General features: G+C 62.6%; 1 protein-coding gene across 2 annotated transcripts; it reads right to left on the minus strand.

The window, feature by feature from the left end:
* Positions 1-261: 261 nt before the first annotated feature.
* On the minus strand, positions 262-22,760 carry GRAMD1A (GRAM domain containing 1A). 2 transcript variants are annotated; one of them, XM_065420225.1, is made up of 20 exons: positions 22,753-22,760; positions 16,561-16,762; positions 15,874-15,894; positions 14,910-14,994; positions 14,197-14,300; positions 12,428-12,523; positions 11,707-11,787; positions 11,041-11,162; positions 10,469-10,622; positions 8,879-9,077; positions 8,488-8,628; positions 7,628-7,746; positions 7,029-7,171; positions 4,556-4,659; positions 3,012-3,197; positions 2,452-2,539; positions 1,890-1,901; positions 1,215-1,322; positions 868-988; positions 262-348 (listed from the first exon to the last, which is right to left on the minus strand). In XM_065420225.1, exons 1-20 carry the CDS (start codon positions 22,758-22,760, stop codon positions 262-264), a joined length of 2,181 nt encoding a protein of 726 aa, XP_065276297.1. The 2 variants fall into 2 exon arrangements, with proteins under 2 accessions (XP_065276297.1, XP_065276298.1); XM_065420226.1 differs by lacking the exon at positions 1,890-1,901.

Below are 22,760 nucleotides of genomic sequence, written 5' to 3' on the forward strand. Positions count from 1 at the left end.
TGACCCGGCCGACGAGGGGTGTCCGGGCGGCGCTGACCCAGCCGAGGGAGCCAGCCGACGAGGGGCGTCCGGGCGGCGCTGACCCGGCAGAGGGAGCTGGCCGACGAGGGGCGTCTGGGCGACGCTGACCTGGATGAGGGAGCCGGGCGGCGCTGACCTGGATGAGGGAGCCGGCCCGCAGGGGGCGTCCAGGCGGCGCTGACCCAGCTGCAGTCTCAGATCCAGCTCAGTCTCCCATGGCCCCTGGCGGCCAGCACAGCTTCAGGAGATGGCGTCAGCCTGGCCTGGCTCCGGGGGCGGTTCTGCCATCATGATGCCCTGGTGCAGCTTCTCCAGGGAGACCTTCATCTGGGGGGGGGGGGGGGGGGGGCAGGAAAGGTACCAGTTATTCCCGATCGGCCAACAGCCCATGAAGAGGGCTTCAGCCTTCTAGTCCTGGCTCCCAGCCCAGCCCCCCCCCCCCCATCTAGACTACACTCCCCTCAGAGCAGGGAGAGAACCCAGGAGTCCTGGTGCCCAGACCCCCAAACACACTAACCCCACTCCCCTCCCAGAGCTGAGGAGAAAACCCAGGAGTCCTGGTTCCCAGCCCCTCTACTCTAATCAATAGATGACACTTTCCCCAGTGACTCCTCTTTCCTTGGGCTCCCACTAGGGTCCTGCTGCCAGGCAGGGGGTGCTCCAAGTAGCTCTGGGTGCAGGACTCAGGGGCTGGGTGACTGCACATTAGCTCTGCTGGCCCCAGGGCTGAAAAGCAGGCAGGGGGAGTCAGGCCCAGGGGGGCCGCACGAGCAGAGCTGCAGGCCTCCCTGAGCAGGGACCCAAAGAGCCGAGCGAGCCTGGCCCAGCCCGGCCCCGCAGCATCACCTCATCCAGCAGCTCCACAGAGGCCTCCAGGATCCGCCTCCACTTCTGCACCTCGGCACCATGGAAACGCCGCTGCAGCTCTAGGACCTCGGCCCACTCGCCTGCTGTCCGAGGCAGCTTCCTGGGGAGCAGGGGGTCACTGACAGCTGAGATGGGGGTTGCCCCATCTGCCCCAAATGCCAGCTGCTGGGACCCCTCCCCTGGCACCTCAACCCCACCTCAACAAAACCCAACCCCCCTTGCCTCTGGGATTGCCCCCATCACCTTGGCCTGTGTTCCCCACACTACCCCCTCCCCCACTGCCAGAAATCTCCCCATTCCCCTCCCTGGCAGCCGGGATCACTCACCCTCGGGCCAGTGCAGAGGCCTGCCAGGCCTGGAAGGCGCGGGCCGTGTGCTCCAGCGCCCACAGCCGGTATAACAGCATCACGTTGAGAACCACCAGGACCAGCAGGCTGGGGGGAGAGGGAGGATGAGGGGCTGGCAGAGCCCTGCCACAGGCCTGATGCTGGTAAGGGTCACCCAGTGTCCCTAGGACACAGCCTTGTGTACATGGGGCAGAACCCAGGCATCCTGGTTCCCAGCCCCCTGCTCTAACCGCTACACCCCACCCCCACCCCCTCCCAGAGCCGGGGAGAGAACCCAGGAGTTCTGGCCCCACCCCCCAGTTACATGTGTGGCTGTCTCATGCCCCATCTCCCTGCCCAGAACATGCTCAAGGCAGAGTCAGATTTGCATACTGTGCTCTGATTGGTGGGGTCTGGAGCTGAGGCCTGCCATCCACCCGGCATGTCAGTGGTATGCTGGCCAATCAGAGCGCAGTATGCAAATCATGCCACCTCAGTCAGTGCTCCAGAGAAATGGGAGCTCAGAACACTAGGGACGGGGCTTGGCAGGGCAGGGCTGATGCTGGGGGGAGGCAGGGATGGTGCTGGGGGGGTGTCTGGGGGCACAAAGGGAGCAGGGGCAGTGGGTCCATGGCAGCCAGCGGGACATGGGGGGCGGGGGGGGTCACACTGTACCTCACACAGATCCTGTGAGGCAGCAGAGACAGAAGGAAGGAAAGAGACACGTAAGTCCTCACCCCCGAGAATCATCCCATAGCTCCCTCCACATGCAGCCCCCCATCCCATACACAGCCCCCTCTTCTTACACAACCCCTCCCCCGCACACAGTCCCCCACCACCCCCCCACAGCTCCCCCCACCAATAGCCCCTGTCTGGCCATAAACAGAGCAGCTCCCATCCCCCACCCCCACCCCCACCCCAGTCCAACTCCTACATCCCAACTCGGGAAAGTGTCTGTGGCTCTGCCCCCAGGGGTACCCCTGCTCTGCCGTACCCCCTCACATCACCCACAGAGTCCAGCCTGAGCCCAGCCCTGGATGGGTGTGACCCAAATCATGGACCCTCCCCACACACAGAGCTCCACCCCCCATTATTCCCATCAGAGCCCTGCCCCAGCTCCCCACATTATGCCCCCTAGAGCCCTGCCTGGCCCCCCACATCACTCCTCCAAAGAGCCCCATACCCCATTAGTCCCATCCCCCCATAGCTCAATCGCCCACCCCCGCATGCCCCTTACACCAGGCTGACGATGAGGATGAGGGTGGACACGGTGGGGCCCCGGCTCCGCTCCACGAGCTGCTGGGAGAGTCGGGCTGCCAGGCTGCCTGCGGGGAGAGGGGACAGGTTAGGCGGGGACCAGGCCAGCCCCATGTGCCCAGGAGTCACTCCCCATAGGGGACTGCAGCAGCCCGTCTCCCATTCTCTGGCGGGGAGGAATAGCTGCCCCCGCAGGCTCCCTGATGGGGGATCATCGGGGACAAGGCATGTTCCCCCTTACCAGGGGGTGGTGATGAGGGCAGGCTCCAGACAGGGTGATGGAGATGCATTCCCCATTACCTGGGGGTGGGGGACAGGGATGGGGATGAGTTTGAGGGGGCGGGTTCCCTTTGGGCTGGAGATGGGGCTGGGGCGGGTTCTGGGGGCAGGTTACAGGAGGGGACACATTTCCTTTGGGTGGGTTGTGGATGGAGGGTTGGGGGCAGGTTCCCCTTTACCCGACGGGGTGGGGGGGACAGGTTCCCTCTGGACATGGGCGGGGATGCGGTGGGTTACAGGCAGGGGCGGGTTTTCCCTTACTGGAGGGGCGCAGGGGGCGGGGCCCCGTCTCGCTGGGGGGCAGTGTGGCCAGGGTGGGCTCAGCATGGGGGGCCCTCCAGCCCAGTGTGCGCTTCCTGCGGCGCAGCCCAGCCAGCAGCCCCCGCGGCTCCGTCCCGTGGCCACTCTCCTCCAGCAGCGTCTTCTCTGCCCGTGCCAGCGCCAGCCCTGCAATACCAAGGGGGGTGAGACGCCCATGCCAGCCCCGCCACGCCAGGGGGTGAGATGCCTTGGGGGGGGGCACATGCACCCCGTGAAGCCCAGAGGGAGAGAGCCACGTGGAGCCCAGGGCCCATCCCAACTGTGTCCCTCCAGCTGCCCTCAGCCCAGCTGTGTCACCCCCACCCAACCAATGGATTTATTGGGAAACCCACTCCGATTGGCAGCCTGCCCTGCCCAGCCCCCTTCACGTCACCTCCCCAGCCCCCTCGCTTCGCCCGCCCCCCTCCTCCCACCGCTCATGGGATATGACGCAGTGAGAATTTTCTTAGTATTTTGTTGGGTGCTGGATGTGCCTCAGTTTCCCCAGTGTGCTGCATGTTTACCTAGCTGGAGGGAAAGGGGATTTAATTTTGCAGAGACCCAGAGAACCAGGTGGGACTGTTGAATGGCTGCCTGGACCCAGACAATGGCTGGACATTTTGTAACTCAGCAACTGATAACCCAGGGGCTACAGCCAAAGAGAACAAAGCTGAGGTGGAGGCCAGGTGACCCTGTTTGCCCTGAAGGGGAACAAAGGATGGAGGAGGGGCAGCTGGGCATGACTGAGGGTGGGCTGCTGGAAGCGGGTCTCAGCCTCCTGTTGGGGGTCCCAGGTGGAGATCAAGGCTTGGAGCTCTGGGTCTGACCAAGATGGATGTGGCTGGAACTTCCTGGGTTCGGTGCTAACAAAGAACTTGCCTACGCTGTGCTCCAGATGGCTGATAAACCTTCTGTATCACATGCTGGCTGAGTCACTGTGACTGCGGAGTTGGGGTGCAGGGCTCTTTGGGGGCATGTGAGGCTTCCCCAGGTGTCCCATCCAGGCGGACTCCTTGTGGGGAGCTCAGTGAGGAACAGGGGGCTAAATGCTCCAAGCTCAGACCCAGGAGGCGCTGAAGCCAAGGAGGCTTCTTGCCCCAGTGAGTGTCAGGGGGTGTTCTACTGAAGAGGGTCCTGCCTGGGTTTGATTCAGAGCTGTTCAAAAGCACCGAGCCTGTGACACGGCCCCACCTGCCCAGCCCCCCTCACCTTGCCTGCCCTCCGTCCACGTCACCTCCCTCGCTTCAGCCGCCTGCGCAGCCCCGTCCACATTGCCCCCCAGTAGCCTCTTACCCCCCCATATCTCCATCCCTGCCCGATACCCTCTGACAGCCCCCTCCCCTCCAGGCCCCCCTCCCCCCACAGGCACCTCTGAGTCCCCAGAGCACTCCCAGACTCCAGTGCTGGGCACGCTCTTCAGCACCTGCCCTCTTACCCCAACACCAGCCATCCCTCGCAGTCCCCGTCTGTCCCACCCCCTGTCCCAGGTGCCAGACACCCCGTACCCAAGTGCTGGAAGTACTCCTCCACGCCGCTCCACGTGTTCTTTTCAATCAGGGCTCTCACCAGGTTCCAGGGCTGCTTCCGGTACCGGATCTCGGAGGAGACTCTGGGGAAGGCAGAGTCGGGGGGAGGGGTGTGTGTCAATGACCTGCTCCTTGGAGAGCACTGGGGTGGAGGCGAGCTGCCAGGCCAGGATGCTGAGAAGCAGCTCCCTAGAGTAGATGCGGTGGGGGCCTGTTGCCCAGAGATTCCCAGCAGCAGACCCACCCGTCACAGATCCCAAGGCCAGAAGGCACCATTGTGCTCATCTGAGCTGAGCCACCCCTAGCATGGGCCTGCCCCGAACTAACGCCTGCCCCCACCCCACGGCTGCAGCAGAGCTTCAGCGGGGTCCTGGCTCCAGCTCTAGTCCCCCAGGGCCAAGAAAGATCAGCTCCACCCAGGCCGGGGGCTGCAGGACACTCAGGCCGAGCTCCTGAGAGGGACGGGAAGAGCTGAGCTTGGTTAGCCCCCAGTGCATGTTGAGAGGCTCCATGTGCACCCCATAAATCCAGCAGGGGGTGGGGGCAGGTCAGGGCACAAGGCCCAATGGGGCAGGACGGGGCACAAGGCCCAGTGGGGCCAGACTGGGCAGGCGCCTGTGGCGGTGGCGGGAGAAAACGGTTTCTGATGGCTGGAGGTGGGAGGGTCTGTGGCAGCCCCAGGAGCCGGGGGAACCAGTCCTGTTGCAGACAGAGCTCAGGACGTCCCTGGAGGGGGTGCTCAGATGGGGCTGCCTGCCGGGTCGGGGACCTGCCAGCCTATGTGGGCTTTACAGATGGGCAGTGAGTGGGAATCTGCACAGCCTGGGAGATTGTTCCAGGGCTTAGTTCTGGGCACAGTTCAGTTCCAGGCTGATTTAGTCCAGCTTCAACTTCCTGCCGCTGGCTGCTCGTGTTGGACTTTTGTCTGCTAGAGAGACGAGCCCAGCACTGGGTGTCTGACCCCATGCAGCACGGCCAGACAGGAGCCTCACCCCTGACCCTACTCTGGGTTAAGTGAAAGAGCTGGAGCTCCAGGAGCCTCTCCCTCTCAGGCAGGGTTCCTGACCCTTTCCTCATTCTCAGGGCTCTTCCTGGACCCCTCCCCAATTTATCACCATCCTCCTTGGCCTGTGGGCACCAGAACTGGACACAGGGGCCCAGCAGCGTCATACCAGGGCCAAACCTAGAGGGAAAATCACCTCCCTGCTTCTTCTCGAGATTCCCATTTGTGCACCCAGGGCTGCATTAGTCCCTCTGGCCCTAGCATTGCATAGGAATCCATGTTCAGCTGGTATCTCTTTGGGAGATGCCACGGCTGGCAGCAGGAGGGAACACTGTTGACATAACACACTTAGATCCTCTACAGCCTTTGACTTGGGACCACACGACATTTAGAGTGACAATCCGAGACTGATACGAAATCAGCATGGCCCACACTGAACGCATTCATGGCCGGCTAACTGAGAGGGCCCGAAACGAACCCTGTAAACAGGAACCAGCCCTTGAGGGGGGTGTCTCCAGGGGGTCCCGTAGGGATCGGGTCTTGGCCTGTGCTATTTGCAGCTTTATCAATGGCCTGAAAGAAAACTTCAATTCATCCCTGGTCGCATCAGCAGAGGACACAGACATTGTGGAACAGGAAATAACGCAGAGGCCGGATCACTGGCACAGAGCCACTGGGATGGGGGACTCCACAACCCCCAAATCTTTTCACCATCCCTGTTCCACACAGAGGAGGGACAGAGTCCCCCCAGCCTGAGCATGTGGCCAACGCTCTTTGTGCCTAGCTGGACAGTTACATGGAGCCGTATTACAAGGCACCATGTGCTCATGGCCAGCTCACCAAGCCGTCCTGATTTTGCATCAGTCTCGGTTTGTCACTCTAAATGTCGTGTAGTCCCAAGTCAAAGGCTGTAGAGGATCTAAGTGTGTTACATCAACACTGTTCCCTCCTGCTGCCAGCTTTGACATCTCCTCCCAAAGAGACCAAGCTAGCAACAGGATCTATTTTCAATAAACCCATGGCGATTGGCATTAATTCCATCCCCCTCCTTTAATTCGTTATTAACGGAGTCCATATCAGCTGCTCCTTTCTCTCTCCCAGGATTGCTGTTAGGCTGTCAGGCCTATAATCACCCAGGCCATCCTCTTTACCCTTTTTAAAAGAGTGGCACAACAATAGTTTTCTCCCAGGTCTCTGGAACTTCCCCAGTGCTCCAACACTTATTGAAAATCAACCTTAATGGGCCAGCGAGTTCCTCAGCCAGCTCTTTTCAAACTCTTGGATGCAAGTTCTCTGGACCTGCTGATTTCAAAGGGTCTGACTTTCATAGTGTGGAGCAGCCGTGAGACAAAGAGAGCCAGCCACCAGAGGAATTCCCAGCACCGCTCTCTGGATGGGGGGTGCCCCCCCAAACCCCCAGTGCAGAGGGGCTCTGAGGCGGGGCGGTACCTGAGGCGGGCCGTGCCTGTAGCCAGCGTGCTGATGCAGTAGCGGTGGGCAGTGTAGAAGTAGTCCTGGTAGGGGATGCCCTGCGTGATCACCTCCGAGTCCACCACGCAGGCACCGCTATCGGGGCTGGCACGGAACAGGGTCTGGGAGGAGGCCAGCTCTGCTCATCCCATCACAGGCCAGAAACAGCCCCGCATTGTCCCGCCACGCCTGCTGCCATCCTGCACTTGCTACCCCCCGCCACGGTTGCCACCCCGCCCCGGCAGTCCAGCCCCCCCCATGCAGTCCAGCCCCACCCGACCTGCCGCCCTGCACCGCGCAGTCCAGCCCCCCCCATGCAGTCCAGCCCCACCCCTGACCTGCCGCCCCGCACAGTCCAGCCCACCCACCATGCAGTCCAGCCCCACCCCTGACCTGCCGCCCCGCCCAGTCCAGCCCCCCCACCATGCAGTCCAGCCCCACCCCTGACCTGCCGCCCTGCACTGCGCAGTCCAGCCCCCACACCTGCTGCCCCCTACCATGCAGTCCAGCCCCACTCCATCCAGCCCCCCCATCCTGCTGCTCCTTCACACCCTCCTGGGGCTCCGCTGCCCCCTTACCTGCGTCTCCACCACAGCAGCTGCCTTAGGCCCCAGCGGGTTGCTGAGGGGGATGGTATAGGAGAGGACACGGCTCTGGTGGCACTTGCTCTTGCCACTCCATGAGGTCAGCGTCACGTCTGTGGAGAGCAGAGGGTACGTCAGGGCGGGGCCGATCGTCCACTCAGGGGCCTTCCCCCATCTCCCCCCACGCATGCCTCTCATCCCCAACTCCCAGATACAAGGCCCTGCGTGGCCCAGTGGGGCACCCGGCAGCATGAACACCCGGCCCAGTGCTCTGCCATGGCCCCTTCCCTCCTGGGCCCTGCAGCCAGTTTGCTCCCCTCCGGCCAGAGCGAGCACATGGCTAGCGTGGCCAGTGCTGCCACGGGCAGCAGCTGCCAGAGCTGGTGACCCATGTCCTCCAGCCGGCACAGGCCACACGGGTCGTGTGCAGCGCCAGGCGTGGGCCTGGTGCCCAGTCCAAGGCCTCCCCTGCGCTGCCGTTGGCAGCTCCCTGGAGCACCAAGCCCAGAATCTCTGAGGGCAGCGGGTCCCAGGTGTTGGGCAACGCCCCACTGCGCTGCCCTCCTGTGCCCACCACACATATGCCCAAGACCCTTGGCCTGGCTGGCGCGGGGTGTGTGCCCTGGGGGTGGAGAGCGCCCTCGCCCTGCACTGGCTGCTCCTGGCCCAGCCCCACTCAACTTCGGGATCTCCGCGAGGCCGCCTGGCCTGGAGCTACCGGGTCCCCTGCCCCATGGGTGTCCTGAGGAGTGAGCCAGACCCAGCCCAGCTGTCATCTGGAGGGTGGCAGGGGGCAGCCAGCTTGTGGCCCCAGGGAAGACTCAGCCCCAGCCCGCGCCCCTGCCCTGCCCCACCTGTGAACTTGCGCTGGCCCAAGAAACTCTGCATGAACGGCGAGTCGCTGAAGAGCATCTGCTGCAGCCGCTCGGCCCCCAGGCAATAGACGCAGTTTAGCAGCAGCCGCCCGGGCAGGTCTGAGAAGGCGTCCACCTCCGCTGGGGGGAGAGAGGGGTGAGGAGCTGGGTCCTAACCCAGTTCTGGGAGGACAGTGGGATCAGAGCAGGCAGGCTGGGAGCCAGGACTCCTAGGTTCTATTCCTGGCTCTGGGAGGGGAGTGGGGCCTAGTGGTTAGAGCAGGGGTCTGGGAGCCAAGACTCCTGGGTTCTCTCCTTGGCTCTGGGAGAGAGGTGGGGCCTAATGGTTAAAGCTAAGGGCTGGTATGTTTGGGCAGGGCTGGGCTATCACCTTCATCCTGCGTGGAGGAGGAGGAGGAGGAGTTGCTGGTGTCAGTGGGGAGGTCCTCATGGGGTAGCAGGTCCCCCAGGGCAGGCAGCGGGGCCCCCCCCAGCACCGCAGGCTTCGGGGGCTCCAGCCCCGGTGTCACTGTGCAGTTGGAGGCAGTATCCGCCTGGCTGTCCACATTCTCCTCGGGGTCCTCTGCCAGCTGGGGGGAAGGGAAAGTAAGGGGGGCCCAACATGGGCCCGAAACCTCCCCTGGCCTTGCCCCTTCCCTTCCCCAACCTCCCCTAGAACCTCCTCCAGCCCCGACCTTCCCTTCCCCAACTCCCCAAAGCTCCCCCATCCCCACCCCCTTCCTCCCCAACACCCCCCCCCCACTTCCTATGGCGCTGGCAGCTGGCCAGCTCAGGGCAGTACCTGGAAGAGGGGTTAATTTACTGTGTGTGGGTAACAAAGGGCCATTAACTAGGCTAACTAAGACAAGCCCATGCACTTGTGTTGATAGAAACCAAGAACTGATGGTAACTGTATTTACCTACATCCTGGTGGCTGTAACCAAATTAACTGGTACCTGAAAATCATTTTCACCTCTTGTCGCTCTGTATTACCTGCACATCCTGTATGCAGTTGTGCTCAGTTGTCAGTAGATGCAAAGGCCTGTAGCTAGCATGGAGTGTGAATTTACTGACCGGAGAACCATTTGGCTAGGGCATGTCGGCGCTATACAGTGTTTACAAGACCGAAGCTTCAGATTGAAGCATACCATCTTCAAAGCAAGTGTTACTGGGACTTTTCACAGCCTCAAGTGTCCATCACGTGTTGTGACGGATTTTCTGTGTGGACACCTGTCCGCTGGCTCTGTGTGCGGGAGAGCTATAAATACCCCATTCATGGGCCTGAGCCAGCACCTCTGATCTGCTGAACTCCGACCAGGGAGTCTGAGGCATTGGACTGAGAACGGGACACCCGGAAAGATTCGTGGAAGGACTCTAAGAGATTTATGGAGAATTCACCAACATTAAATCTCTGCTAACAACTGGTCTCATATAGTCTCATTCACCTGTAATGTATTTTATCTGCTTTGACTTTGAATAACGCTCAGTTCTTTTCTTAGCTAGTTTTAGACACTAAAGAAAACAGCTACCTGTATTGTCTATGGGGAGATCTGACCTGAGGTAAGTGATGAGTCCTTTGGGACTGGAAGAACCTAATGTGTGGGGAATTTGGGTTTAATCGCCTTTCATCGCAAAGTGCAGTTTGTCTGGGGGGTAATGAGGGGCTGGAATGCCAAGGGACTGTCTGTGTTCCGTGGTAAAACGGGTAGAGTGATCCAGGGGTACGTTTCAGTGCTGGCTTGGTGAAACTGAATGATAGAATACACCCCCAGCCTGGGGTGTCCATCCTATTTTCTGGCCGTCTGTCCTGAGTTTGGCTTTCTCAGCTGTGAGTCACTCCAGGCACCGTGACACCTCCCACAACCCCACCCCCTGAACCTCCCCAGTCCTGCCCCCTCCCATCCCCAGCCCCCCCAAACCTCCCCCGGCCCTGCCCCCTCCCTTCCCCAACTTGCCCCCACCAACCCTTCCCCCCACTCACCGAGGCGGCCCCATCGCTGCTGCTAGCCAGTGAGTGGAAGCTCTGACTAGCGGCTGTCCTGGCCAACGTGGGGCTGGGCTCCAGCTTGAGGTCAGCAGCGCAGGGCAAGGCCAGGTCTCTCAGCTCCATGATGTCACTGAGCTCCCTGGCTGGCCTGGAGGGGGGGGAAGTCACTGGGGCGCCAGGGGTCGCACAAGTGTCGAGGTCACTGGGTCCCGCGGGGTCGGGGATCACACCAGGGCAAGTCTCGGGGTCAGACACATGGGTGGGGGGGAGGGTGCCAGCTTTTCCAGGGGTGGGGGGGAAGGGCAGGCACCAGCCTATCCCGGGGGGGCAGGGCAGGGGCTTCCCATTCGACAGAGGTCCCAGGGTTCCCAACACCTCGGGTGGGGCCAACCTACTCCCGAGGAGACAGCTCCCCACCAGCTCCCCCTTGGGCAAGAGGACCCAGACTCTCTCATGGGGCGGTGGGGGAAGGTGCGGGGGGGGGCAGCCAGACCTGAGGGCACCGCAGCAGAGGTCGGAGGCCTGTGGCTGGCCCCACACGGGGGGGAAGAGGGGCTCACACTCACCCCAGGCCATTGAGCTCGTCAGTGGGAACAGGACAGACGTAGTCATCGTCCTCGCTGGTGAGGCCGAGCTCAGCGCCGTAGCCCTGGTGGACGATATGCCAGAGCTCCCGGGGAGACAGCGTCTGGGGGCGGGAGACAGCGTCGGGTGGGGCGAGAGACAGCGTTGGGGGGGACAGAGTTTGGGGGAGAGAGACAGCTTGGGGGGGGGACAGCGCTGGGGGGGGAGAGAGACAGCGTCGGGGGACAGCATTTGCGGGGGGAGAGAGACAGCGTCGGGGGGTGGGCAGTGTCTGGAGGGGAGACAGCATCGGGGGGGAGGAACAGCGTTGGGCGGGGGACAGCGCCGGGGGGAAGGGACAGCGTCTGGAGGGGGGGGGACAGCGTCGGGGGAGGGGACAGCATTTGGAGGGGGACAGCGTCAGGGGAGACAGCGTCTGGCGGGGGGACAGCATCTGGCGGGGGGGACAGTGGCAAGGGAAAGGGACAGCGTCTGGCAGGGAGACAGCGTCTGGAGGGGGGGGAACAGTGTCGGGGGGGAGAACACGAGCAGTGACCCCGGGCCCCACCCCCAAGCCTCCCTCTGCGCCCCCCAGGATTCCACCCCCAGATCCTCACCCCCAAATTGCCTTCTATCACCCCCCACCCCCACCCCGGGTGCATCTGTACCTTCTCCAGGAGCGCGTTCTGCCACAGGCGGAAGATCAGCATGAAGCAGCGATCACGGGCTCCAAATGAGGTGAAGAAATGCTGGGGGGAGGGGGGAAGTGAGACCCGACCCCTGGCTCTCCTGGTGCCCCTCACTCCCGACCCGCAGCCCCTGCTAGCCCAGCCCTGGGCTCCCCCTCTCCGCAGCTCTGCTGGTGCCCCTCACTCCTGACCAGCAGCCCCTGCCAGCCCAGCTCTGGGCTCCCCCACACCTGTCCCACTCCTTCCCACAAGGAGGCCCAGCAGGGCACTGATGCTGCTCAGACAGTGGCCTCCAGCTGCCAGGAAACCCCCCTCCCCCCAGGCCCCAACTCAGAGTGACCCGGGAGAGGCCAGACTCAAGTGTCCCTGGGGCAGCACTTCTGTGAGGGGCAGGGATGGGGGTTACCCTCTTGGCGCTCCCCAGCCCTGCCTCTTGCGGATCGGGGGTCCCCACCTGACCCCTCCTCGGGTGAGGATGCCAGCACCCACACGGAGCGGCAGGCAGGACCTGTCCCCTCTCCCTGTGGGGCTGCCCCCAGGGGACCCGCCCGGCTGTCTCTGTGTCTACCCTGCATCGGGCAGGGGCACCTGGGACGCCATAGTCCTGCCGGGAGGGGCTGTGCGGAGGCCGGACAGGGGTATGGGACTGCCCCCCAAGGAGAGGGGCCCTAGGGTGGGGGGAGCCCCGGCCCCATCTCACCTTGTCGGCCGCAGTGCAGACCTGAATGGCATTGGGAATCAGCTTGGCCATCTTCTCCTTCTTCAGGCATTTCACCTCCCGCAGCGGGACAGAGATCTGCAGGGGGCAGCAGTCAGGGGGCAACGCGGCAGGAGGGGCAGGGTTGGGGGGAGGTAAAAGGGAAGCTGGAGGCGGCCCAGGGCAGCAGTGGGAGGGGCAGGGAGTACCTGGGGGGGGGGGAAGCTGGAGGCACCTGGGGCAGTAGTGGGAGGGGCAGGAGGTGCCTCAGGGGGAGGGGAAGCTGGACAGGAGGAACAGAGTTGGGGGGTGGTGGTAAAAGGGAAGCTGGAGGTGGCCCAGGGCAGCAGTGGGAGGGGCAGGGAGGTGCCTGGTGGGGGAGGGGAAGCTGGAGGCGGCCCGGGGCAGCAGTGGGAGGGGCATAAGGGCACCTGGGGGGAAGGGAAGCTGGGTAGGAGGGGCAGGGTGGGGGTGTAAACGGGAAGCTGGAGGTGGCCCAGGGTAGCAGGGAAGTGATGAAGTGGGAATTTTCTTAATATTTTGTATGAATACTGTGTGTGCGCCTCAGTTTCCCTTATGTGTCACATAAGTATCTAGGTGGTGATCATTGCAGAGGCCCCTAGGGGGCAGGTGTGACTGCCAACTGGCTGCCTGGGCCCAGACAATGGCCAGACATTCTGTATCCTGGCAACTGATGGCCGGGCCCATCCTCTGCAAGAGCCAGCTGCGAGGAGTTGGAGAAAAGCAAGAGGTGGAGGCCAGATGACCAGTTTGCCCAGGAAAAAGACAAAGGATGGAGGAGGGCAGCTGGGTGTAACTGAGGCTGGGTTGCTCGAAACTGGGGAGTCTCCTGGTTTTGGGACTCAGGGGAGAGCCCAGGGATCTGCGTCTCCCCCAGATGGACTCAGCTGCTCTCTGTGCTAACAAGATCTGTCCTACGCTGTGTTCCAGGCGGCTGCTAAACCGTCTGTGTCACACACTGGCTGACTCCCTGCTGAGTGCAGAGCTGGGTGCATGGCCCTTTGGGGCGTGAGGCTTCCCCAGGTACCCTAGTCGGGCAGGCTCCCCTGCGGGGAGCTCACAGGGTGAACAGGTCAGACCCAGCAGGCGCTGAAACTGAGGAGACTGACCCTGGTTACAGGGTGCCTAGGGGTGTCACACTACTCGAGGGCCCTGGCTGAACTTCACTCAGCTGTCCAGAGCACATGGCCTATGCACCCGTGACAAGGAGGGGCAGGGTTCTGGGCCCCTGGGTGGAGAGGCAGAGGAGGTGGCCCAGGGCAGTGGGGACACGGCAGGGCTTGTGGTCCCCTGGGGGGATGGGAAGCTGGAGGCAGCCCAGGGCAGATGGGGCAGGGCAGAGCTCAGGGACACTGAGGGGAGAGGGGCAGTGGCCCAGGGCAGCAGGGGAGGTGCAGGATTCAGGGGCGCCTGGAGGGGATGGGGGGGCAGGGGAAGCTGGCAGAGCCCAGGACAGTGGGGGGAGGTACAGGGCTTGGGGTCCCTTGGGGGGATGGGAAGCTGGAGACAGTCCAGGGCATTAGGGGCAGGGCAGAGCTCAGGAGCAACGGGGTGGGGGGGCAGCGGCCCATGGCAGCGAGGAGAGGTGCAGGGCTCGGAGGCACCTGGGGGGTGGGGCCTCAGGGTGCCCGGGTGGGGGGGAGGGGCAGGGGAATCTGGCAGGGCCCAGGGCGGTGGGGGAGGGGCAGGATTCAGGGGTGCCTGGGGGGCAGCAGGGCCGCAGGGCACCCGAGGGGGGGTCGGTCACTCACTGCTGTCTCCCAGCGGAAGATGTTGCTGTAGAAGCAGAGCCAGTTCTCGGACAGGTAGAGCCGCCCCTGGAGCAGGATGTCGCGCTGCAGTGCACAGGAGTAATCTGGGGAGAGGGGAGACGTCAAAGCCAGCCCAGTGGTGGGGCCTGCGGCTGAGCTGGAGGAGGGGGGGGCAGGGCTGGTCTAGCAGGGGCTGCGAGTCAGGAGTGAGGGGCACTCCCAAAGCTGGCGGGGGCAGGGCTGGGCTAGCAGGGGCTGCAGGGCAAGAGTGAGGGGCACCCGCAGAGCTGGGGGGAGAGGAGAGAGCGACACTCCCATTTGACAGCACAGGGAGCAGGCCAGATCTGTGGGGGGAAGGGAGCTGCCAGTGTGGGGGGCCTGGGGAAAAGAGGGGGCAATAGGTCGTGGGGAGTGGGTACAGCAGGAGCCAGAAGGCCAAGTGCCAGCACTGCCCCCCCAGACACAGGGGGGGAGCCCCCTGAGTGAGCAGGGACTAGAGGCAGGTGGGGAATAGTTGTGAAAACACCTGGGGGACGAGTGAGAAGATGGGGGGGGCTCATTCCACGGCCCCCCTCCCTGCTCAGCCTGTTCCTTTGCACCCACATTCCCTCCCTGCTGGCCCCTGCTGCCCCTCCCCTGTCCCACACCCCTCCACTGGCCCTGCCCCCATGCCAGCCCCACCCTGGTGCCCCTCCCCCATGGCCCCCCCTCACCCACAAGCAGCCGCTCGCTCTCCGGCAGCCCCTTGAAGATCCTGCGGAAATCCTCATTGCGCTGTTTGTACGTGGGGCTCAGCATCTGCGGGGGGATCGGGCCCGTCAGGGGTGCAGTGGGCCATGCCCCACCCCCTGATACAGCGGGGAGGGGGACCCTCAGCTATATTTTTGGAGCATGCAGGGGCACCGGGGAGGGTCCCAGGGGGTCCCTGGGCCAGCCGCAGGGGGGACTCTGGGAGTGGGGGGGTCCTGGGAGGGCAGAGTTGAAGGGGTAGGAAAGTTCTGCCCAAGTTGCCCACCCCGTCCAGCCATTGGCTGCTCCAGGAAACAAAGGGGGAGGGGTCAGGCTGTGGCTCTCCCATGGCTGAGCAGAGCTAGCAGGGAAAGGAGAGAGCTCAGAGCACCCCCTGCCCCTTCCTCAACCCCCAGCCAATCCCCACCCCCTCCAGCCATGCTCCTCCCCTGCCCCTCCCCACCCAACTCCACATCAGAAATCATGGGGAAGAGGGGAGCATAAACCAAGCCCCTCCCCACTCCCCTTCTTACTCCTCCCCCTCACTGCCTCCCATCTCCGCCCCCCATCTCCAGTAGGGCTGCAGGGGGGGGGGGAGGGGGAGAGAGGGGAGGGAAGGTCTCTGAAGGGAGCAGGGGGGCTGGGCTCAGCCCCACGAATGGGGGCCAGGACAGACAAAGCCCAGAGAAGGGGTGAGGGGCACAGCACAGGGCTGGGGTAGGGAGGGGGGGGCTGGAGGGTGTTGTAGGGCTGGTCTGCCCCACCCCAGGGATGCACCCAGCTCTGGGCTGTGCTCAGATGGGGGAGGTCCCCAGAGTCCCTCCTGCCACCCCCTCCCACAGCTGCCAGGGTCAGAGATAGGGGTGACAGGGGGGAGGCGTAGCTGAACCCTGGGAGCTGGGCAGTGTGTGGGGTGCTGGGGCCGCAGGCAGAGCCGGTGGGACTCACGCTGTACCAGCTTTGCGCTTTCTGCAAGGGAAAGAGAGAGATAGGTTAGAACAGGAGCCCCCCAGGGGTACACCCCCAAATCCTGCTCCCACCAAGACCCCCAGTCCCCTGTGGTACCCCCCAAAGCCCTGCTCTCCCAGGACCCCCAGACGCATCCCAAAGCCTGCTCCCCCAGGGATACACCCACAAGCCCCTGAGTACTTGCCCCCCCCGAGAGCCCTCCCCTGAGCATGATGACCCAGGGGATACCTCCCAGAACCCCCCCAGAGGCTGGCCCCCAGGAATGGCCCCCAGAACACCCCCCAGATGCTGGCCCCCCAGGGAATAGCTCCCTAGAACACCCAGGACCCCCATAGAGCCCTCAGTACTGCAATGCAGAGCTCCTCCACAGGGATCCCAACAGCCCTGAATCCAAGGAGTCCCCAAACAACCCTCAATACCCTGCAGAGCTGGGGGGCAGGGCTGGTCGAGCAGGGGCTGCAGGTTGGGATTGAGGGGCACCGGCAGAGCTGGGGGAAGCCTAGGGCTGGACTAGCAGGGGCTGAGTGTTGGGATTAAGGGGTACTGGTAGACCTGGGGAGGGAGCCCAGGGCTGGGCTAGCAGGGGCACCCAAAAAGTCCCCAATATCCTGGCACCCCCCCCCCCCCACAGACACCCACAGCCCCCCAGGATCCAGCCCCCCTCACCTTGTTGTTGCGGATGAAACTCCTGGCGCTCAGCGGGTAGTTGAGGGGGGCGGACAAGGGGCCCCGCTCTGGGGCACTCTCTGTGCTCTTTTCCACCATGGCATCTGCAGGGAGCTCCGGGGAGGTCCGGGGGGGCAGCAGTAGGCGCTTCCGCAGGGACGGAGAGCTGCTGGGGCTGCTCCGGGGGGAGGGGCTGCCTGTGCTGGGGGAAGACAGAGTGAGGGGGGCCCCATGTATTCCTCCAGCCCCCCTCCCCACTCCTCCCAGGGCCCTTCGCTCCCCTTCCCTTAGCCCTCCAGTGCCTCCCTTCATCCCCTGTTCCCCATCTCTGCCTGTGGCACACTGTACCTCAAAATAGCACCCTGTAACTCCCATAGTCATCATTCATATCTAGTTGTGATATTTCATACAAAGAATGCCATGTATGAGATCATATGAAAGGTCATGATCTGCTGAAACCCCTTGTTCTGTCCAAATATGTATATTGTTAGTGTGTATGAAGTTATGAGATTGTGCTATATGGTTGTTACTGAAATATGTTCTAAGTTGGAGAGTCTGTACTATATGGTGGTGACCCCAGCCCAGGAGGGTGTGAATCGACCATTAATCAGTTGGGGGGTTGTAATCAAGTGATTTACAATTCAACAACAGTTGTGCAAGCACCACACCAGGGGATCGCTCAACCCTGTGACTCAGCAAAGCGCACTAGGACCTATCTGGGCAAGTGTCTTCCAGGCACATGGACTGAGGATATACAATAGGGTACAGTGGCATCATGCTTTGGCCTTTCTCCTCCCCTGGAAGCAACAAGGACCTGAGAAGACAAAGAACTTCAGCAAAGGAGACTGGTCCCAGGTTTAAGGGAGAAACCTGTGTATTATGAATAAGGCTGCGAGTCTTTCATGGAGGTCAAGGACTTCCACAGGTGCAGCGGCTGGTGCGGCTGACCCCAGGGAGGCCCAAGCAGCTGGGGCAGCCCTGGGGCCAGCCGCACCAGCCACGGCTCCGGCAGCCCCAAGCAACTGGTCCCAGGCGCTGCCCCAAGCTGCAGTCCGGGAGCAGCAGCAGTGCCCCAAGCTGCCCCTGCCAGGAGGAGCGATAGTGATGGTGGGGCCACAGGCAACCCCACACCTCCAGGAGCAGCAGCGGCAGCAGGGCTCCGGGCCGCCCTGCACCCCCAGGAGCAGCAATGACCACCGGAGCACCCCCACCCCAGCAGCAGCGTTGATTGGAGCACTCCGCCACCCCACCCCCCCAGTACCTAAGATTTAGTTAGGGGTATTTTTAGTAAAAGTCACGACAAGTCACTGGCCGTGACTTTTTGGTTATTGCCCATGACCTGTCTGTGACTTTTACTAAAAATACCTGTGCCTAAATTGTAGCCTTAATTATGAACTGTAACATCCAGTGGGGTGAGAAACTTGCTTGAAAATACTGTCACGTATGATAAGGTTTAAGATTTAGGTTGTGCGCTTATTTTTATTTTCTTTGGTAACCATCTCTGTCCTTTTATGTCTACCACTTATAATCACTTAAAATCGATCTTTCTGTAGTTAATAAACCTGTTCTATATTTTACCTAAAACAGTGTGTTTTGCTTGAAGTGCCTGGGAAACCTCAGCTTGGATACAAAAGCTGCTGCGTGTCCTCCCCATATTGAGGGAGGAGCAGACTGGGTTATAAACTCACTCTGGTCAGGTTCTGCCCAGGGCAGGACGGTACAGCTCAGGGGCCAAGGCCGGGGAGCCGGGGGGAACTGGCTGGTGCCTTTCGCTGTGTGATTCATGCAAGTTTCAGAGGCCTTCATGCAATCTAGCTGGGTGTGGGGCTCCACCTGCTGTTGTGCTGATTGATGGGGGGGACAGGGGGGCGAGTTGCTGCTTGTCATTAGCAAAGCTTATTGAGAGACAGCCCAGACTGGAGAGTGAAGGGGGTATAGCAGTACCCCAGTTCCAGATTGTACCCCGGGGATCCCCTCACCCCCCCCCCAGCTCAAGACAGGGCTGTTCTTGGGGCTAAGGACTAGAAACAGGAAATGCTTCTCCTATGGGGTGACATGACTCTGATTCCAAAGGGGGCACCTGGGAATGCCTGAAATGGGGGGACAGCTCTGAGCAGAAGAGACCCCCAAGGAGGAAGAGCCACAGGTGAGGGGAGCTCGTGGGTCTGACAGGGGGTAGTGCCAGCCAGGGGGGCATGGGTGTGATGGGGGTAGTGCCAGCTTGGGGGGGGGTCTGTGGGTCTGATGGGGGGTGGTGCCAGCCAGAGGAGGGGGGGCTTGGGTGTGACGGAGGTAGTGCCAGCTGGGGGGGGCTTGTGGGTCTGATGGGGGGGTAGTGCCAGCCGGGGGGACGGGCTGTGGGTCTGATGGGGGGTAATGCCAGCCGGGGGGACGGGCTGTGGGTCTGATGGGGGGTAATGCCAGCCCAGTGCAGTGGGACCGAGCTGGAGCCGACCCACCCATCTCACAAAATGGCTATTTGTTCTCAGCTCCATCCCGACTCCACTCCCCAGTGCAGCCAAATGGCTCCTTTGTCCACCCCCAGCCCGATCCCAGCACACAGAGCCCAGGGGAAAGAGCCAGAACTGCAGTGGCCGGGGCTGCAGGTCGGGAGTGAGGGGCACTGGCAGAGCTGGGGACAGGGATGAGGCTGGCCAATGTTGCTGCCCCTAAAACGTTTCTCACTCTCCCCCCTCCCTCTGCCCATCACATGCCCCCCCCCCCCATGTCCCATCGTGCCCAACACTTACTGGCCACCTGGGACTCAGCCTAGTGCCAAGGGAAGCATGGGGGGGCCCTACTTCCTGGGCAGCTCCAGATCTGGTTGCTGTTGCCCCCGCTCCTCCCCCCAACAGATGGCCAGGGCCAGCCTGACACTGCGACAGCTGCTGGTGGCCGGTGCATGAGTGGGAGGGGGCCTAGAACCTCCAGAACAGCCAGGGCAGGGGCAGCATGAGACACCCACGCATCCCCCCCCAGCTGGGTTCAGGCCAAGCAGGAAGGGGGTCATGGCCAGCACTGGCCCCAATGCCCCCATACAGTGCTATGGGGCACTGTGCTGCAGGGAATGTGGCTGGGGCTCAGGGGAGGGGGGTGCTGTGGGGAGAGCACCCCCTGCTGACCTCTCCACCCCCTGCAGCACAGGCCCCCTAGTGCCAAGCTGGGACATTGGGCCTGGTGCCAACTGCAGGGGAAAGCACCTCTGCTGAGCTCCCCGCCCCCAGCACCAAGCTGGGGCATCGGGGCTGGCACCGACTGCCAGGGGAGAGCGCCCCTTGCTGAGCCCCAGCCCCACTCCCTGGCCACCTACCAGGGTCCAGAAGGACCCGAGATTCCCCTGGCCACTGCCGTCAGCTGGGCCAAGCCTTTGGCTGTAGGACTCTGGTGGCTCCTAGGGGCCCAAAGTGACAGGGGTTCTGGGGCCCATCACATGCAGCAAGATGCTGCCGGTCCCAGGCCTGGAACATGGGGCCCCTGGCTGCAGGAGAATGGCTGGGCCAAGACCTGGCACCAACTGGCAGAGGGAGGTAAATATGGGGCCGATCCAGCTAGCTTGGCTGGGCTTGAGGGGCTGTCTGCCTGGCCAGTGACTGCCAGCAACCTCTGGCCCCATCTGACGTTGGGGGGAGCCCAGAGAGCATCCCTCAGCCAAAGTAGGACAGACCATGCAGGACAGCTCTGCCGCTGCACCTCACTCCCAACCCGCAGCTTCTGCCAGCCCAGCTCTGAGCAACCCCGACCCAGCTCTGCCGGTGCCCCTCATTCCCGACCCGTGGCCCCTGCTAATCCAGCTCTGGGCTACATAAATCCTGGGCCAGAAGGGACCATTGTGATTATCTAGTCTGGCCAGAGAAATTCCCCAAAATAATCCCTAGCACAGAGCTTTGAGAAGAACAGCGCCTCGTGGTTTAAAAATGGCCAGTGATGGAAACATTGGTAAAATTAATTCCCCTCCCTGTTCAAATGAATGCCTTATTTCCCGTCTAAATTCATACGCTTCAACCTTCACACACACACACACACACACACACACCCCGCAGCAAGGCCAGACGGGAGCCTCTCCCTCTCCTGACCCTTTCCTCATTCTTGGGGCTCTTCCCAAGCCCCTCCCCAATTTATCACCATCCTCCTTGACCTGTGGGCGCCACTGAACACAGGGGCCCAGCAACATCACACCAAGGCCAAACCAAGCCTCCCTGCTCTCCTGGAGATTCCCATTTGTGCACCCAGGGCTGCATGACCCGCCCCCAAGTCCTTTTCGGTGTCCCTGCTCCCCAGGACAGAATCCCCTGGCCTGCGCGTGTGGCCGATGCTCTTTGTTCCTAGCTGGACAGTTACATGGACTCGTATTAAATAGTCACCATCCCCTCTCTGCCAGTGCCCCTCACTCTTGACCTGCAGCCCACGCTATTCCAGCCCTGGGCTCCCCCCACTTCCACCGATGCCCCTCTACTCTGCCCTGCCATCCTGGGGAGTGTCTCTAGGAGATGATCTGGGGGCACAGAGGGAAAGGATAGATGGGCATTGCCTGTCTCGGAGCCCCTCGAGCCTGGGTTCTAATGCTGAAGGGGGCAGACACTCAGCCTGTTAAAGGGGCTGTGTCCCAGCTGGGCACAGAGACTCCTGAATGCAGGGCCTCCTGCCCTCCCTGGCCCACTGCCCTCCCAGGAATCTCCAAGAGCACAAAGCAGTCAGGACAGACACTCAAGATGCCCAGGCCCCTCACCCACCATGGGAGGGCATCAGCCCTGCCCCGATTGCTGCCCCTTGGCATGCTTGCAGAGGGATTTGGGGGTTGGCGAGGCCTGGCCTGCCCTGTTCCTGCAGTGCCCTGGGCCGGCACAGACCCGACGGGATGCTGGCATCCTAAACACCGCAGGCTCCAGGCTCTCTGGGATCTGCCTGCTGCAGGCACCCATGGCCCCAGGCACTGCTTCGCAAACAGATTCCTAGAGCAGCGATTCTCAACCAGGGCTCCCTGGGGGGCTTGAACAGGTTTCAGGGGATCCATCAAGCATGGCTGGCGTTAGACTGCTTGCTACCCCCTACCCCCAGCGGCCCTGGCTTGTATATACAGAAAACCCAATTGTGGCACTGCTGGACCATGGAGATTTTATAGCATGGGGGTGGGGGGAGGGCCTCAGAAAGAAAAAGGGGGAGAACCCCATCCTAGGGCAGCTCTGTAGTTCAGACAGCTGGCATCAAGCTGGGAGAGGGACCCAGGCGTCCGGCTCAGCTGAATGCAGGGGAAGGTGCTACAGGTGCCAGTCTCTCCACAGGGCCCCTCGCTACCCAGACCCCCAGGGCTAGAGCAGATGCCAAAGGCCTGCGCCCAGCCCAAGATCCCCAGCCAGGAGCTCAGCGCAGGGCACTGGGCAGCGCCGGGCTCAGGGCCGGGCACTCGCTCGGCAGAGCCTGGGAACTTGCCAGCAGGGCCACCCGGGGGGGGGGGGGGGGCAAGTGGGGCCCCCACAAGAATATAGTATTCTATAGTATTGCAACTTTTTTTAATGGAAGGGGCCCCCAAAATTGCTTTGCCCCAGGCCCCCTGAATCCTCTGGGCGGCGCTGCCTGCCAGGGAGTGGGAAGGGGGGTTCTGGCTGTTGGGGGGCTCGGAACAGGGAGGGCAGAGCAATAACAGCCCAGGAGAGAACCCAGGAGTCCTGGCTCCCGGCCCTCCCCCTCTAACCACTAGACCCCACTCCCCTCCCAGAGCCAGGGAGAACCCCGGAGTCCTGGCTCTCAGACACCCTTCCCCCCCAATTCCAAAATACCAGAGCCCACTTCCTTAACCTCCATCCCCGCTCACCCCATCCCTCCCCCCACACTCCCCTCCCCCCATGCCCCCGCTAACCCCATCCCTCACCCCACACTGCCCGCTCAATCCGCCCCCCATCCCCCGCTCACCCCACACTCCCCTCCCCCCATGCCCCCGCTCCCCCCCCACTCCCCTCCCCCCATGCCCCTGCTCACCCCACACTGCCCGCTCACTCCCCGCCCCCATCCCCCCGCTCACTCCATCCCTCACCCCACACTCCCCGCCCCCATCCCCCCGCTCACTCCATCCCTCACCCCACACTCCCCGCCCCCATCCCCCCGCTCACTCCATCCCTCACCCCACACTCCCCGCCCCCATCCCCCCGCTCACCCCACACTCCCCGCCCCCCATCCCTCGCCCCGGCGCCCCCTTACTCGAACAT

The sequence above is a fragment of the Emys orbicularis genome, chromosome 20 (genome assembly GCF_028017835.1).
Source record: "Emys orbicularis isolate rEmyOrb1 chromosome 20, rEmyOrb1.hap1, whole genome shotgun sequence".
NCBI classification, from domain to species: Eukaryota; Metazoa; Chordata; order Testudines; family Emydidae; genus Emys; species Emys orbicularis.

Excerpts from the sequence above, each read along its gene's own strand:
- GRAMD1A (XM_065420225.1), bottom strand. Across the intron at positions 15,895-16,560 it reads GTTTCATCCGCAACAACAAG|AAAGCGCAAAGCTGGTACAG; the intron begins GTGAGGGGGGCT and ends TTTCCCTTGCAG. Across the intron at positions 989-1,214 it reads GCCTCTGCACTGGCCCGAGG|GAAGCTGCCTCGGACAGCAG; the intron begins GTGAGTGATCCC and ends CCTGCTCCCCAG.